Genomic DNA, 17,497 nt, shown 5'->3' on the forward strand with positions numbered 1-17,497 from the left:
AGTTGTTGCAACTGATTTTTTCTTTAATGTCAAGACATTTATTAGCTTTTCCGAAATAAATGGGGGAGAAACTGAGCGTTACTAATGTTATTTAGGACATCTCAAAATGGCTCACAGTAATTACATAAGCTAGCTAACCTACATTTTTTTTTGTTCCTGTTGATTGACAGATAAAAGTTAGCCAAATCATTCAGAAAATTGTTGTATTTTGTTGTTAAATCTGTTACAATCATGGGAGAAAAGGAAGGAGGAGAGGACCCAGGGGAAGTAACAGGCAGGTGAGAAGTAAAAGGTTAGAGTGGGGAATGGAAGAAGGGGGGGAATTTTTTTACTGGAAGGAGAAATCAATATTCATGTCATCAGGTTGGAGGTTACCCAGACAGAATATAAGGTGTTGCTCCTCCACCCTGAGGATGGCCTCATCTTGGCACAAAAAGAGGCCATGGACCGAACCGGGACGGGAATTGGAATCAGAATTGAAATGTTTGGCCACGGGGAAGTTCCGCTTCTGGCGGATGGAGCGGAGGTGCTCGACGAAGTGGTCCTCCAATTTACAACAGTTCTCACTAATGTAGAGGAGGCCACATCAGGAGCACCAGACACAACAGACAACCCCAGCAGATTCACAGCTGAAGTGTTGCTTTGCCTGGAGCCCTGAGGTATATAGGTAGGTTTAGCACTTTGGCCGCTTTCAAGAATAAGTGCTGCAAGAGATATTAGTGGGAAGGGACAAACGGACAAGAGAATCACGGGGGAGCGATCCCTGTGGAAATTGGAAAGGGGGATGCAGATAAAGATATATTTGGTGGTACGATCCCTTTGGAGATGGTGGAGATTGTGGAGGATGATGTGATAGATACGGAGGCTCATGGGGTGGTAGGTAAGGACAAGAGGAACTCCATCGCTGTTAAGGTGGTGGGAAGATGAGGTGAGTGTGGATGTTCAAGAAATGGAGGAGTACAGGTGAGGGGCAGCATCAATAGTGGAGGGAGGGAAACCCCATTTTTTGAAGAAAGAGGACATCTCTAATGTTCTGGAATGGGAAGCCATGTCCTGGGAACAGATGCGGCGGAGGTAAAGAAACTGAGGAAAGGGAAGAGCATTTTTACAGGAGGTGGGACAGGTAGAGGTATAATCAATATAACCGTGGAAATTGGTAGATTTATAAAAGATGTTGGTGAACAGTTTGTCTTCAGAGATGGAGACAGAGAGATCGGGAAAGGAGAGGGAGCTGTCAGGGATGGACCCGTGAATTTAAAGACAGGGTGGAAGTTAGAGGGAAAGTTGATTAAATTGACAAGCTCAGCATGGGTGCATTAAGCAGCACCGATGCAGTTGTCAATGTAGTCAAGGAAGAGTTGAGGAGCATTACCGGGGAAAGCCTTGAACATGGACTGTTCTACATAGCTAATGAAGAGGCGGGCATAGCTGGCGCCCACGTGGATGCCCAGGCTACCCCCGGAATTTGGAGAAAGTGGGAGGAGCCGAAGGAGAAATTGTTGAGGGTGAGGACCAGTTCAGCCAGATGGAAGAGGGTGGTAGTGGAGGGGAACTGGTTGGTTCTTTTGTCAACAAAGAAACAGCGAGCTTTGAGGCCTTCTTGATAGGGGATAGAAGTGTATAGGGACTGAACATCCATGGTGAAAATGAGGGGGTCACGGCCAGGTTACTGAGGGGATCAAGGATATGAGAAGTTTCAGGGATGTAGGTGGGAAGGGACTGAACCAAGGGGAATAAAATGGAGTCGAGATATGCAGACACAAGTTCAGTGGGGCAGAAGCAGACAGAGGCAATAGGCCTACCCAGACAATCTGGTTTGTGGATCTTGGGTAGGAGGTAGAAGCAAGCAGTGAGGGGTAAGGGAACTATGAGTTAGGTAGCAGTGGATGGGAGTTCTCCAGTGTTGATGAGGTATATGTTATATGCTATGAGGTATATAGTAATATGTTATGCCTGCACTGTACTGCTGCGACAAAATCCCAAATTTCACAACTTCTGTCAGTGACAATAAATCTGATTCTGAAGTATTAATAATATTACATCCCCAAGACACATATGTAACATGCATCACTCCCAGAGTACTGCATGGAGATATGATAAATTACCAAAGTCTTCAAATGAAAGTCGACATCTCAGTTGATATGAAGGTCTTCAATTCAGTTGGTGTAAGCTTTCCAGAAGTGATTGCAATAGAAACAAAGACTATAGGTTACTGTATAAGCCCACACAATATTAAGAATACATTGTATGACTGAGAACAGCTTGTTGTCTCATCATAGTCATAGTCATACTTTATTGATCCTGGGGGAAATTGGTTTTTGTTACAGTTGCACCATAATAATAAATAGTAATAAAACCATAAATAGTTAAATAGTAATATGTAGATATGTAAATTGTGCCAGGAAATAAGTCCAGGACCAGCCTATCGGCTCAGGGTGTCTGACCCTCCAAGGGGGGAGTTGTAAAGTTTGATGGCCACAGGCAGGAATGACTTCCTATGACGCTCTGTGCTGCATCTCGGTGGAATGAGTCTCTGGCTGAATGTACTCCTGTGCCCACCCAGTACATTATATAGTGGCCACCACAGACTCGTAGAACATCCTCAGCATCGTCCGGCAGATGTTAAAGGACCTCAATCTCCTCAGGAAATAGAGACGGCTCTGACCCTTGTAGACAGCTTCAGTGTTCTTTGACCAGTCCAGTTTATTGTCAATTCGTATCCCCAGGTATTTGTAATCCTCCACCATGTCCACACTGACCCCCTGGATGGAAACAGGGGTCACCGGTACCTTAGCTCTCCTCAGGTCTACCACCAGCTCCTTAGTCGTTTTCACATTAAGCTGCAGATAATTCTGCACACACAATGTGACAAAGTTTCCTACCGTAGCCCTGTACTCAGCCTCATCTCCCTTGCTGATGCATCCAACTATGGCAGAGTCATCAGAAAACTTCTGAAGATGACAAGACTCTGTGCAGTAGTTGAAGTCCGAGGTGTAAATGGTGAAGAGAAAGGGAGACAAGACAGTCCCCTGTGGAGCCCCAGTGCTGCTGATCACTCGGTCAGACACACAGTGTTGCAAGCACACGTACTGTTGTCTGCCAGTCAGGTAATCAATAATCCATGACACCAGGAAAGCATCCACCTGCATCGCTGTCAGCTTCTCCCCCAGCAGAGCAGGGCGGATGGTGTTTGAACGCACTGGAGAAGTCAAAAAACATGACCCTCACAGTGCTTGCTGGCTTGTCCAGGAGGGCGTAGACACGGTTCTGCAGGTAGACGATGGCATCCCCAACTCCTAGTCGGGGCTGGTAGGCGAACTGGAGGGGATCTAAGTGTGGCCTGACCATAGGCCGGAGCAGTTCCAGGACAAGTCTCTCCAGGGTCTTCATGATGTGGGAGGTCAATGCCACCGGTCTGTAGTCATTGAGGCCGCTGGGGCGCGGCGTCTTCGGCACAGGGACAAGGCAGGATGTCTTCCACAATACAGGAACCCTCCGGAGCCTCAGGCTCAGGTTTAATACATGTCGAAGTACTCCACATAGCTGAGGGGCACAGGCTTTGAGCACCCTGGTACTGAAACCATCCGGGCCTGCACACCTTGCTTGGGTTGAGACGCTTCAGCTGTCTTCTCACCTGTTCAGCTGTGAAGCCCACCGTGGTGGTTTCGTGTGGGGAAGGGGTATAGTCATGAGAGCAGGGTGGGGGGCTGTGAGGAGGGGTAGGAGGGGAGAGTGGAATATGTGTTGGTTGGGGGCCGACAACAGATGGCTCATGTGGGGGATGGGCAGGGGCCACAATGTCAAATCTGTTAAAGAACAGGATAAGTTCGTTGGCCCTGTCCACACTGCCTTGGCAGGAGTCCAGCTTTGGCAGGAACCTGTTGATGGTATGCATTGCTCAATTTGGAGTCAGTTAAACACAACTCAAGCAAAGCAAAGACAAACAAGGATTAGCAACACACATCAAAGTTGCTGGTGAATGCAGCAGGCCAGGCAGCATCTGTAGGAAGAGGTGCAGTCGACGTTTCAGGCCAAGACCCTTCGTCAGGACTAACTGAAGGAAGAGTGAGTAAGGGATTTGAAAGTTGGAGGGGGAGGGGGAGATCCAAAATGATAGGAGAAGACAGGAGGGGGAGGAATGGAGCCAAGAGCTGGACAGGTGATAGGCAAAAGGGGGTACGAGAGAATCATGGGACAGGAGGTCCGGGAAGAAAGACAAGGGGGGGGGACCCAGAGGATGGGCAAGAGGCATATTCAGAGGGACAGAGGGAGAAAAAGGAGAGTGAGAGAAAGAATGTGTGCATAAAAATAAGTAACAGATGGGGTACGAAGGGGAGGTGGGGCCTCAGCGGAAGTTAGAGAAGTCGATGTTCATACCATCAGGTTGGAGGCTACCCAGACGGAATATAAGGTGTTGTTCCTCCAACCTGAGTGTGGCTTCATCTTTACAGCAGAGGAGGCCGTGGATAGACACTTCAGAATGGGAATGGGACGTGGAATTAAAATGTGTGGCCACTGGGAGATCCTGCTTTCTCTGGCGGACAGAGCGTAGATGTTCAGCAAAGCGGTCTCCCAGTCTGCGTCGGGTCTCGCCAATATATAAAAGGCCACATCGGGAGCACCGGACGCAGTATATTACCCCAGTCGACTCACGGGTGAAGTGTTGCCTCACCTGGAAGGACTGTTTGGGGCCCTGAATGGTGGTAAGGGAGGAAGTGTAAGGGCATGTGTAGCACTTGTTCCGCTTACACGGATAAGTGCCAGGAGAGAGATCAGTGGGGAGGGATGGGGGGGACGAATGGACAAGGGAGTTGCGTAGGGAGCGATCCCTGCGGAATGCAGAGAGAGGGGGGGAGGGAAAGATGTGCTTAGTGGTGGGATCCCGTTGGAGGTGGCGGAAGTTACGGAGAATAATATGTTGGACCTGGAGGCTGGTGGGGTGGTAGGTGAGGACCAGGGGAACCCTATTCCTAGTGGGGTGGCGGGAGGATGGAGTGAGAGCAGATGTATGTGAAATGGGGGAGGTGCGTTTAAGAGCAGAGTTGATAGTGGAGGAAGGGAAGCCCCTTTCTTTAAAAAAGGAAGACATCTCCCTCGTCCTAGAATGAAAAGCCTCATCCTGAGAGCAGATGCGGCGGAGACGGAGGAATTGCGAGAAGGGGATGGCGTTTTTGCAAGAGACAGGGTGAGAAGAGGAATAGTCCAGATAGCTGTGAGAGTCAGTAGGCTTATAGTAGACATCAGTGGATAAGCTGTCTCCAGAGACAGAGACAGAAAGATCTAGAAAGGGGAGGGAGGTGTCGGAAATGGACCAGGTAAACTTGAGGGCAGGGTGAAAGTTGGAGGCAAAGTTAATAAAGTCAACGAGCTCAGCATGCGTGCAGGAAGCAGCGCCAATGCAGTCGTCGATGTAGCGAAGGAAAAGTCGGGGACAGATACCAGAATAGGCACGGAACATAGATAGTTCCACAAAGCCAACAAAAAGGCAGGCATAGCTGGGACCCATATGAGTGCCCGTGGCTACACCTTTAGTTTGGAGGAAGTGGGAGGAGCGAAAGGAGAAATTATTAAGAGTAAGGACTAATTCCGCTAGACGGAGCAGAGTAGTGGTAGAGGGGAACTGATTAGGTCTGGAATCCAAAAAGAAGCGTAGAGCTTTGAGACCTTCCTGATGGGGGATGGAAGTATATAAGGACTGGACATCCATAATCAAGGATTATGCAAGTTTATGATGTTGAACAGTTTGCTAATTGATCACCATGAAACTGTGACTCCTGTTGACTCAACAGTAAAACTAGCAGGCTCAATAGTACTCCACCACTGAGATATCATCCAGCATGGATCCTGGTTAAGATCGTATAGCTAAATTTGTAAAAGGCTCTGCATCATGATCTTAAGCTTTTACCTCCAAGAGCGTGAATTGAAATAGTGGTGTTACGGCGCTTAGGGTATGAAGGAGTGTGCTGCTGTTCTTTGATATTACTCATCTGTTGGAAGCCTCAACCCAGTCAGAATAGCTGCTTAAACAAGAATTTCCTGGGACTAGTAACAGAGTCAGATCACAAATATAGTGTCATATAGCATTGGCCATGAGGCCATAAGACATGGGAGTAGAATTAGGCCATTTGGCCCATCGAGCCTGCTCCGCCATTTGATCATAGCTGATTTATTTTTTCTCTCATCCCCATTCTCCTGCCTTTTTCCTGTAACCTTTGACACAATTACTAATCAAGAACTTACCAACCTTTGCTTTAAAAATACCAGTGGCTTGGCCTCCACAGCCACTTTTGGCAATGAATTCCACAGATTCACCAACCTCTAGCTAATGAAATTCCTCCTCATCTCTGTTCTAGTCTATTTTGAGGCACTGCCATCTAGTCCTAGATTCTCCCACTATTGAAAACATTCTGTTCATGAACACTCAAAAGTTCAAAGGTTCATTTTAATATCAGAGAATGTATACAGTATACAACCTGAAATTCTTACTCTTCATGGACATCCGTGAAACAAGAACCCCATAGAATGAATGGTAGAAACACTGAAGCCCTCTATCGAAGCACCCTATCTAAACCCTTCAATATTCAATAGGTTTCAATGAGATGCCCCTTATTCTTCTAAACTCTAGTGAGTACGGGCCCAGAGCTATCAAAATGCTCCTCATACATTAACTCTTTCAATCCTAAGATCATTCTCATAAGCCTCCTTTTGACCTTCTTCAATGCCAGCACATCCTTTCTTAGATATGGGGCTCAAAACTGCTAAGATTCTCCAAATGTGGTCTGACTGATGCTTTATAAAGCCTCAACATCAGTTAAAATAAAGAGATAAATATAGGAGCTGAGACTGCGTCCAGTGTCAAGGAGTGCTAGGAACCTCTAGGTGTATGCCTTTAGATTAGATTAGATTAAATTATGAGGACTCTTTTATTGTCATTTAGTAATGCATGCATTAAGAAATGATACAATGTTCCTCCAGTGTGATATCACAGAAACACAAGACAAATCAAGACTGAAAAACTGACAAAAGCCACATAATTATAACATATTGTTACAACAGTGCAAAACAATACCGTAATTTGATAAAGAACAGACCATGGGCACGGTAAAAAAAAGTCTCAAAGTCTCTCGAAAGTCCCATCATCTCACGCAGACGATAGAAGGAAGAAAACTCTCCCTGCCATGAACCTCCAGTGCCGCAAACTTGCCAATGCAGCATCCTGGAAGCACCCGACCACAGCCGACCCTTGAGTCCGTCCAAAAACTTCGAGCCTCCGACCAGCCCTCCGACACCGAGCGCCATCTCTGCCGAGCACTTCGACCCCGACCCCGGCAACAGGCAGTAGGCAAAGCCAAGGATTTGGGGCCTTCCCCTCCGGAGATTCTCGATTGCACAGTAGCAGCAGCAGCGAAGCAGGCATTTCAGAAGTTTCTCCAGGTGTTCCACCGTGCTTCTCACATCTGTCTCCATCAAATCAGGATTGTGCATGGCCCCTACTTAACAAATACAATATCATTTCGGAGTGGGCGCGTGCACTGCGTCGCACTGCCATCTTCTCCTCCCCTCCAACACAACATTCCAGCCTTGACCTGTCTTCAGACTTTGGAACCCAAGTAGGAGAAACTGGTTGGGATCCACCCCTCCCCCATTCTCCTGTCCACTCCTTACCTGGGTTACCCATGGGCAGAATTATAAACCAAGGCCTTGACCAGGAAACCAGATTCATTGCTCTTGGAAACATGAAGCCTGGAGCCATATTTTGAGTCAGTTTCCATCTTCTGGTTTTAATTTGTTCTCAATAGGATTTTTTTCCTTTCAATGTGGAACCAATTTTCTAATTGACCCTTCACCACCATAGATTGTCCCATCCTCACCTACACCCTGTCACTGAACTCGTCTAGAATCACCGACCCAGTAATGATCAAGGGTTTGTTCAAAGCAGAATGTTAGAGCATGTAATGAGTTTTCAAGGGAAACAAGGGCACCTTTACAAAATAAAATTGTTAATTTCCCTGGGTGGAAGTAAGACTGAACAATCAGTTATGTTTCATTGCCCACTGAAAGTCGAAAACATTTTCAGACTGCCTCACTGCATTGTGCAAGAGTGAAAATGTTAGCGTAATGGAAACATGCCTATGGCTAAAACCTTAATGCCTTAAAGCCGAATGTTTCTCTATTATTTATGCATTTAAACATTCTATAAACCAAAGCAAATTGTTCTCTTTGAAGTTCTCAGGAACAGGAAAGGCGTTTATTTAACAGAGTTTGGATAATTGTTGGGACTGTGATTGAAAGAACAGGCTGGATGAACTTAACCTGGGGCCAGTGCAGCAGATGATACATCTTGTGGAAAGTTAAGGAGGCAGTTAGTCAGATCATGTCATAAATGGTTTCCAGGGTAATAGGAAAGGGGCAGTGCTGTGGTGCAACTGTAAGTGTTCAGTGTGATCCTGGCTTTGAGTGCGATCGGTGTTGCATGTTCTCCCTTTGACTACATGAGTTTCTTCTGGATACTTCTTTCGTTCATCCTGTAGATGTGGGTTAGTGGGTTAATAACCTACTGTAAATTGCTCCTGATTTAGCCAGGTGACAAGCAAACTGGGGGGTGGGGGAGGGTGTTGATGAGAGAGCATAAGTTAGAGGGTAGTTAGTGGGGGGAATCGATAATTGAGAGCTGGTGTTGCTCAATGGGCCATAAGGCCTCCAATATCAAAGGTAAATATAAGAATAGAACATAGTTATGATAAAAGTGATATAGGTCCTACACTAGTTCTTTGCTCAGACTCTTAGTCATTTGCTGAAGTCTGGAATTCCTATCTTAGTCTCAAAGGTCTAAGACTTTTAAAAAGCAAATATGGTGGATTCATTAGTTCATTGTCTTCATATCAAATTTCAAGGATCCACACATTAAGTACTTCGTGAGAATCATGGAATTCGCCTCACATTAAGAAGACCCTGCCCTGCATGAAAGAGTCAACAGATTTACTGTGAGAAGGAGAGCTGGTAGATCTTGTGCAACGATACTTTCAATAAGCTTTGGAAATGCCTGCCACAGAAGATTTTTCTACAAGATTGACGCCTCAGGTATTACTGTTCAGCTGTGCAGAGCTGAGATAGAAATGGGAGTCTAGGCAGAAAGTCATTGTGAATCAATCTGAAACTGATTGTATATTCAACAGTGAAAGTTTCTAGAGCTGTTCCTCTCAATGTATATGGGAAACTAGATGCAAGTATACATTAAAAGTAAAGAATGTCCAAGAGTCAGGACTGTAAATGATACTTCAGGGCAATAAGCACATGTAATACACAAGTGGATTGTGGCCATGGTTGTCAAATTATGTTCAACTTGGTTAGGTGCAGATTTCAGCATCTGGATCATTTGATTTTTAACTTTGGCTTGCAATGACCATTTTGCGATGGTTTTAGTTTTCCCACTTTGTCCAACAGACGGATGGACACCCACAGGGGGGAATGGGACTGTCGGTGAGTGGGCAGTTGGTACTGCTGACACCGGTATTACAGTAGAGGGGAATGGTGCCATAGTGTTTACATTCCGCACCACATTCTAGAAGGCTAGACAATTGAAATTCAGTTTACTAAATGAAAGGAAATAAAAAAGGTAAGAAATTAGTGCAACAAAGGCAGAAAATGTGGAACACTTCACAAGACAGCAGCTGTGAATAGAGAAATGGTTAATTTTTAAGTTCATTAAGCTTTTTGTAGCTATTGTTGTTTTCTTAAACTATCTTTTTTTAGGAAATGTGCAGGTGACTTCAGACCCAGAGCAGTGTGATTGCCCTTAAATATCCCACAAAGTTGTTCAGCAATTTGCTCTCCAAGGGCAATTTAGGGATGGGTGCTAAATGCAGATCTTGCTATAAAAGTGGATAACAGCCCATTTATAAACGAGAGTAATTCATTTACATGGAAGCCTTGCAGTCAAGACAATAACCTTCAGTCATGAATACCCACCCACTCCCTTGTAAACCTCAATAACTTTAAGGGACACTGGAGGACAACAAGCCCTGTGTGGTTGTTGTAAACCCAGTGGAATCAGTCAACAGCTAACATAAAGGTAATTGGCAACCCTTTTAATTAGGGTATTAAGTTGTTCATTCTCCTGCTGGACACTTGAGGATAAGTCAGTGTGTTAGCTGAAGTTCTGTACACCAGTTGCTGATTGATGTCCTGTCTGTCATATCAGCAGGGATTAACTGTAAGGGTCACTGCTATCATGAGAATGAGGCAACTTGCACACATAGTGCACACAGATCAGACACAACATAACATCTGCAGCACCCAGTAAACACGCTACATACCTGACTTATTGACCAGCCATAACCCACTGGGATTGGTACACGTGGATCCTCAGTGATATCCTGAAACCAACACAGCACCCATTTTTTACTCATCTGCTCCAGCAGTGACGTTGGGCAGATGTTAGAGCTGCTGCACACAGATGATGCTAAGGGGGTAAAATCAGCCAGGCCTTAAGCTCTGCAGTTCCCAAAGATTGAGCCTGTGCCCCACCCCAGTAAAACCAGAGCTGTAGAATGGGTTGGTTGGATGAAGAAAGTGGGAACATCACAAGTGCTCCAGGTAATAACAGAAACTATATAGATGCCAGGAATTTGTCAGAACCAACCAATACCAAGCTCCTCCAAAGTTTCTTTGTATTCTAATGAATTCAGACCTACAGAAAAGATAACATAGCTGTGCAAAAAGCTACATGTCTCATTTTCTTGAGCTCAGGGATATGTATAATTGTGGGAAAAGAGGGTCACAGACTGCTCTCCACCAATCCCAGTTGTCATTAATCACATAAGGATGTGTTCCTGCATAATATAACCGTATAATGTGCTCAGCCTAAAGCAGCCATATTTGTCTATGAACAGGCCTTGTCTCTAAATTACAGCATTCATGCTTAGATCTAATTCGGGATCCAGTGATACCCATTCATCTGACAATGAAACTCTTCTTTTGCCTTTTCCATTTCCATTTTGTAGCCCAAGTAACTTCTATCACTGTCCAAATTTATTCAACCATTTGAGCTTAATTTTAAGATTATGGTAGGGAGTGGAGGATCAAGATACAATGGTCTGCCAAAAATAATACAGGGATAAGTCCTGGTGCAGGAATCCCTTAAGGTTAATTTGCAGGATTAGTCAGTAGAATGGAATACAAGTGCAATGTTAATATTCATTTTGAGAGGACTAGAATATAAAAGCAAGGATTTAATACTGAAAATTTATTTATAAATCATTGTTCAGACCACATTTAGAATATTGTGAGCCAATGCTGTTGGAAAAGGACAATGGTGAGACACCAAAAGATCTGGAAATAGAATAATTTTAGTAAGTAAAACTGGTAAAGCAGTTCCCAGTTGAGGAAGTCACCCGAGGATAAATTTTACGAAGTTAAGATCGTATTGCAAATAAAGGCTTCAAAATTTAGACCATAAGCCTATTAGACATAGGAGCAGAATTAGACCACAAAAATCAAAATGTTGGAAAAACTTAGTGTATCTTGCAACATCTATGGAGATCCTGTCGTAGGGTCCCTGACCTAAAGCATTGACTTGCAATTTTTGCCTCTATAGATGCTGCTTGACCCACTGAATTGTTCCTGTGTTCTTTTTTTTCGTTCCAGATCCCAGCATCTGTAAACACTTTTGTTTTCAAACTCTATTTGAAGCAAGCAGGCTGTGTTGTTTCAACAGCACTGTATGCACTTTAAAGGAAGAAGCGGTCCTGTGAACCTGAACACTTTTTTTAGATTATTGCAATAGCGACATTTTGCTCCAGTGTCTTAATGTGCTGTTGTTTAGGGATGTTTCACGAGTCTTGGTAAACAAGCAACATCAGAGTAACCTTAGTTAACAATGCTGAACTGTGTGGATGCCAATCTGATTATGTATTTGACCTCAGTAACAGTTGTATTTGCATTATATGGCCTGAGTTACACAAAGAAAGCGCAGTTAAGACTGATTTAATTTTCTTACAAGCCATCTTACGAGCTCATACAGGAATAAACTGCGTTGATGTGCAATAAACAGTAAGACTGCAATTCACTTTCACAATCCACCTTGATTTGATTACTTTGTTGGAAAATTTTGGAGGTTATACAATTAGCTCATTTCCATTTCACTGCTTAAACTGAGACTGCGCAAGGACTTACCCCCAGTTTACACCTGACATTTTGAAGAACGTTGAACATATTCATTGATATGAGTGCAACACTTTTCAACTTTTGCCAGTAGCTTAATGCAACTCTTGGTGGTTGCGAGGTCTTTAAATCAACTCCTGTTGTAGGTTCTTCCCTGGCATCTTTATCAGATTGGTGTCTATTTAGCTAATAACGTGCTAAATTATATATAACATAAATGCATGGAGGAAAAAAAAACTTGTGTGTAATTAATACTTGGGCCTAAAACTGCTTCTGCATGTTAAAGTGCACATGAAAGAGGCACTCTGTTGGGTATCCCAGCAGTTTGATGTGAGCCCCAGGGGCTCTAGCATTCTATTTCATGAAGCCATGACATCACAATAGGCCTTACCACTTCACAATGGCCCGTTCTCTACAGTGACAGGAAACTGGAGTAAGAGTTGCGGGTTGGGCATGGGGGAGAGAGGAATGTAAGAAAAGGAAGAATGTTGGAGGTGAAATATTTGGAGAGTGCAGAATGATGTGAAAAGAATTGGGGGGGTGACAGATTGAGGGGAGAGGGAGATTTTTGGCACAGGTTTATAGAGAGCAGATCCACGTTTGGGGGGGGAGTGATCAAGATGGAGGGATTTGTGGTAAAGGTAAGTATTGGGTGTGTTTGCATAAATGATGGGGTGGGGTGGAGTGGGATAATATCAGGGTGGGTGACTTAGGAGATGATTATTCATCTTGCCATCAAAGCTTGGTGGGGTAAGAGCAATAACTAGCACTGCAAAATGAATGAAGGAACCTACACAGAGAATAATCTGGACAATAATTTTCCAGCAGTGGACCAAGTAGGTCAGAATCTGCTTCATCGATTGAGGCCAAGCCATTTGCATCAGTAAGTGATCACAGTGGAGTAATAGCGCAGGAATAACTACAGCCTTCTAGTCACAAATACAAAGTTATAATGTCAGGATATAACATACATGTAAAGTTTCTTAGTTCCTCTACTTAGAATAATTAAATCAGGCTATCCAGTTAATCATTATCAAATTCAACACTTTCATCTATTTGGTTGCCCTGAACTTTTACGTTGTTTTTCTGTAGGGTGTTAAGCCAGCCAGTTTTAACAAGGTAAAAGTCCCAGAACTCAAAGAGATTATTGAAGGATGTATCCGCCAAAACAAAGATGAGAGGTAAGAATCTGGTGATTATTTGTCTAATGGCAGAAGGTTATCTGATAAATAGTGTCCATTTATGACATATGAATCATCCATGTGGCCAAATACTGCATGGGGAATTTCTCATCTTTTAAATAAAAAGATTGAAATGTATGCTGAAGTTTCAGTTTCTGTATCAGAAATGTATACTTTCTAATTCTGTATATTCTATGTATAAAAAACCTTTGAAAGTCAAACAGAATGTCAGACCTTAATAATGTTTCAACTTTAATAATGTTTCTAAACGGCCCGTTATATTATAGTGTGTCGCTTCTCTTTAAACAAGCTGATATACATCATGATATATTAGCATATACAGTTAAATGCATGCTTGTTTTGTTACAATTTTATGCCTTCCTGATTGTGAATAAGTATGTAATGTTTAATCACTCCGTTGATTTATATTCCTGAAGGGAAGTTACAGGCTTTGAGATGATAACTGTTTCCAGAAATGTGAACGGGAAGTTTTCATTCAAAAGCAGCCAGAATCTTGTGTGCAGAGATGGACCCATATCGGAAGGGATAGGCCTGTGGCACAAAGCAACAATGGGCCTTTGGCTTTGCCCTGACTGAGCTGTGAGCATCCAATAGGCATCATTTGACCGTGAAGACCACGCTGATGTGATGACCCAAAGAGTAATATGTTGACCAAATCAGGAGGAGCTGTGGGATAGGATGAGCAGGAATGAGGAAAGGGAAGGTAAATGAGGTTTGAGGGAAGGTAAAGCAATCAGGAGGAAAGTCAGTGCTCAGAGAATGGAGAGACAGCGGAGGCAACATAGATACTGGTGGTTCATGAGAGAAAACAGAGGCTACCCTTGAGTTGCAGTAGAGGGTTGTGGGGTTGTTCAAACATAGGGCCACAGCACACAAGGGAGAGCAGCTTACAAATGGTGATAGTGAATGTAGAGGAACAAGTTGTTTAAAATTGGGATTGGGATTGGCTCCAGCTCCTGCTTGTCCTGCATTCAGGTGAGAATAGTCCCAACATTTGTGCCCTCTGAAAGGGCATTTTAGATATCTTTTAAACTGTTTTACCCTAGCGTAATTTGTCATAGGTGGAAGTAACAAGTGTTAGGCCCCTTAATGTAAAGTGGAAAGTCCAGTTTAACTCAAGGACCTTGGACAGCTATATATCTGCTTGCATTAACATGGTGGGTGGAGTGCCTCTGCCTGATAACGAGCATGACCTTCCTGCAGTCACATTGGTGGTTGAGGTAGCAATTCAATGCCTAAAGAAGAGCAAAGCACAAAGAACTTGACCATTTTGCAGCGTGAAATCTAATCCGTCCCCACATCTGCACCCCTGTTCCTGGTCCAATACATTTTATCTGCCTCTTCCTGTTATCACTGAAAGACGGATAAAGAATCTTTCATCTCCAGGCTTTTTTGTGCACCACTTTATTGAGATCACTTGCAGATGAAAAGCCTCCTTTAATTGTCCAAAGATCACTTGAGCAAAGAGTGTAATTACAGTTAGAAAATCATAATGGCATAAACCTTGAAAGATATCTAATCATGAATCTAAAGAGACAAGGTTGTGACATTGTACAGGTAGTTTAGTGGTGCTTAATATAAAAAATAGCTGTTGGTTAACCCATTCAGCTGTTGACCAAGCAGTATAATCACAGTTGATCCTCGTCTCGATGCCATATTCTCACTCTCTCCATAAGATTATAAGACATAAGAGCAGAAATAGGCTATTCGGAACATCGAGTCTGCTCCAACATTCTGCCATGGCTGATTTATTATCCCTCTCAAAACCATTCACTTGCTTGCTTCCGGTAACCTTTGACACCCTTTCTAATCAAGACTCTTATCAACCTCCCCTTTAAATATACCCAATGACATAGCCTCCACAACAGTCTGTGGCAGTGAATTCTACAGATTCACCAACCTCTGGTTAAAGAAATTCCTCCTCATCTGTGTTCTAAAGGGATGTCCTTGTATTCTGAGGCTGTGCCCTCTGGTCCTAGACTCCCCTCCTATAGGATCAAATGATCAAATGTGCAAGTTAAAAAGTCGGGATTGCAATATTTATTTGAATTATATCTTCCCAAAACCATTTAGGCCATCTAAAAAATGTATATAAAACTTGAATCCATGTTGAAATCTTGTTCTATAAAGGTGCCAGGTATCAGTTTACCTTTGAAGAGCTGAGTTATATTTCTCCAGTATTTGTTTTTATTAGTTGCCCAATGTAATCTGAAGATGCTTGGAAATATTTGCCACCGTGCATTTACTCAAGAAGTAGCAACTGTGTTTATGCAAAACTTTGAGAATCCAAATGACTTTCAAAGTTCAACATCTTTAGGGAATATTAATTACAAAATCCAGGAATTAGCTTAATCCTAGCGGCCTATTCCATTTTCGAGCAGGTACACCATTCAGGACCTTCTTGACCATTCATTCTTCCAAGAGGACACTGGTGTCCATGTGGAACTTGCTGAAGAAGATGATGGAGCGAAATCTGCCCTAAAGCTCTGGCTCCGTATGGATGAATCAAAGAAACTCCATGGCAAATACAAAGACAATAAAGCCATAGAGTTCTACTTTGAACTTTATAAGGATGTTTCAGAAGAGGTGGCCCAAGAAATGGTAAAATTACTGCTACTTACTTCTGTATAGTGTTATTGCTTAGAACTGATAACACAGTAGATTCTGTTGGTTTAAACTGCTTAAAGCGACCAATGTATACTCAGTGGCCACTTCATTAGGTATGTCCTGTAACTAATAAAGTAGCCACTGACTGTTTGTTCGTGGTCTTCTGCTACTGAAGCCAATCCATTTCAAGGTTGGATGTGATGTGTGTTCAGAGATGCTCTTCTGCATACCACTGTTGTAATGCATGGTTATTGGAGCTACTGTCACCTTCCTGTCAGCTTGATCCAGTCTGGCCATTCTCCTCTGACATCTCTCCTTAAAAGGGTGTTTTTGCCCACAGAATTGCCACTCACTGGATGTTTTTTTTTTGTTTTTCACACCAGTCTCTGTGAACTCTAGAGACTGTTGTGCATGAAAATCTCGGAGGATCCGCAGTTTCTGAGATATTCGAACCACCCCATCTGACACCAACGATTATTCCACAGTCAAAGTCACTTCGTTCACATTTCTTCCCCATTCTTGCATTTGGTCTGAACAACAACTGAACATCTTGACCATGTCTGCATGCTTTTATACTGAGTTGCTGCCACATGATCGACTGATTAGATATTTGCATTAACAAGCAGGTGTACAGGTGTAAAGTAGCCATTGAGTATATATAACTATAGTATAATTCAATGTGCCACAGGTAGCTGGATCCCACATACAGCAATGTGGCAATCTGAATGTGCTACGATGGGATCTAAAAGTAAATCAGGCAAATATTCTTTATATTGTAATTGTTAAAAATAACCTTGAATAACTAAGAGCATGAGAAGAAGCAGAAGCAGGATTTTCATCCCTGTTGTGCTGCTGAATCAGTCAGTGCAATCACTGCTTATCTTTTATCTCAGCATCACTTTCCTTTGTCAACACCATTTCCATAAATACTCAAAAATAAATCAATTGTTGTCTTAGATACTGAGTGTATATTCAGTCATTCTCAGTGATTGAGCTTCATTTCTCCATTTCAAAATCCCTGGGTGAAAGATTTTTTTCTCTGTAGTGAATGGCTAACCTCTTATTTTGAGATTCTGGCCCCCGAGTCTGGTATACTTCATTCCTGTTGCTGTTCTGTGAAGTCCAGTAAGAAATTTATATCTTTCGGTAAGATTATTTCCAATCCTTCTAAATTCTAGCCTATCTCTAGCCACAAACATCCCCGTAATCAATCTGAGACCCTTCGTCAGGACCTGACGAAGGGTCTCGGCCTGAAACGCCGACTGCACCTCTTCCTAGAGATGCTGCCTGGCCTGCTGCATTCACCAGCAACTTTTATGTGTGTTGCTTGAATTTCCAGCATCTGCAGAATTCCTGTTGTTTCCGTAATCAATCTGGTGACTAACTTCTATAAAACACTGATTTGGCCACTTTCTGGGTATTGTGGTCCAGTTCTCAATGCTACCTGAAAAATTCCAAAGGCTCTCGAGAGAGTACATCAGAAAGTTACTTCGATCATGGCAGGACTAATGGACGTTGGCTATGTG

At 43.3% G+C, this 17,497-nt stretch overlaps 1 protein-coding gene across 2 annotated transcripts in view; it reads left to right on the top strand.

Annotated features, from left to right (window-relative positions):
* Positions 1 to 17,497, top strand: part of wnk4a (WNK lysine deficient protein kinase 4a) — a 97,174-nt gene that overhangs the window by 34,611 nt on the left and 45,066 nt on the right. The window contains exons 5-6 of one of the 2 annotated variants that reach the window (XM_063037518.1): positions 13,255 to 13,343; positions 15,743 to 15,965. In XM_063037518.1, the coding sequence (XP_062893588.1) occupies positions 13,255 to 13,343; positions 15,743 to 15,965 (312 nt within the window). The remainder of the gene's footprint in view (positions 1 to 13,254; positions 13,344 to 15,742; positions 15,966 to 17,497) is intronic. The other variant, XM_063037519.1, reaches the window with a different exon arrangement.

Source organism: Mobula hypostoma, chromosome X1 (assembly GCF_963921235.1).
Source record: "Mobula hypostoma chromosome X1, sMobHyp1.1, whole genome shotgun sequence".
Classification (NCBI taxonomy): domain Eukaryota; kingdom Metazoa; phylum Chordata; class Chondrichthyes; order Myliobatiformes; family Myliobatidae; genus Mobula; species Mobula hypostoma.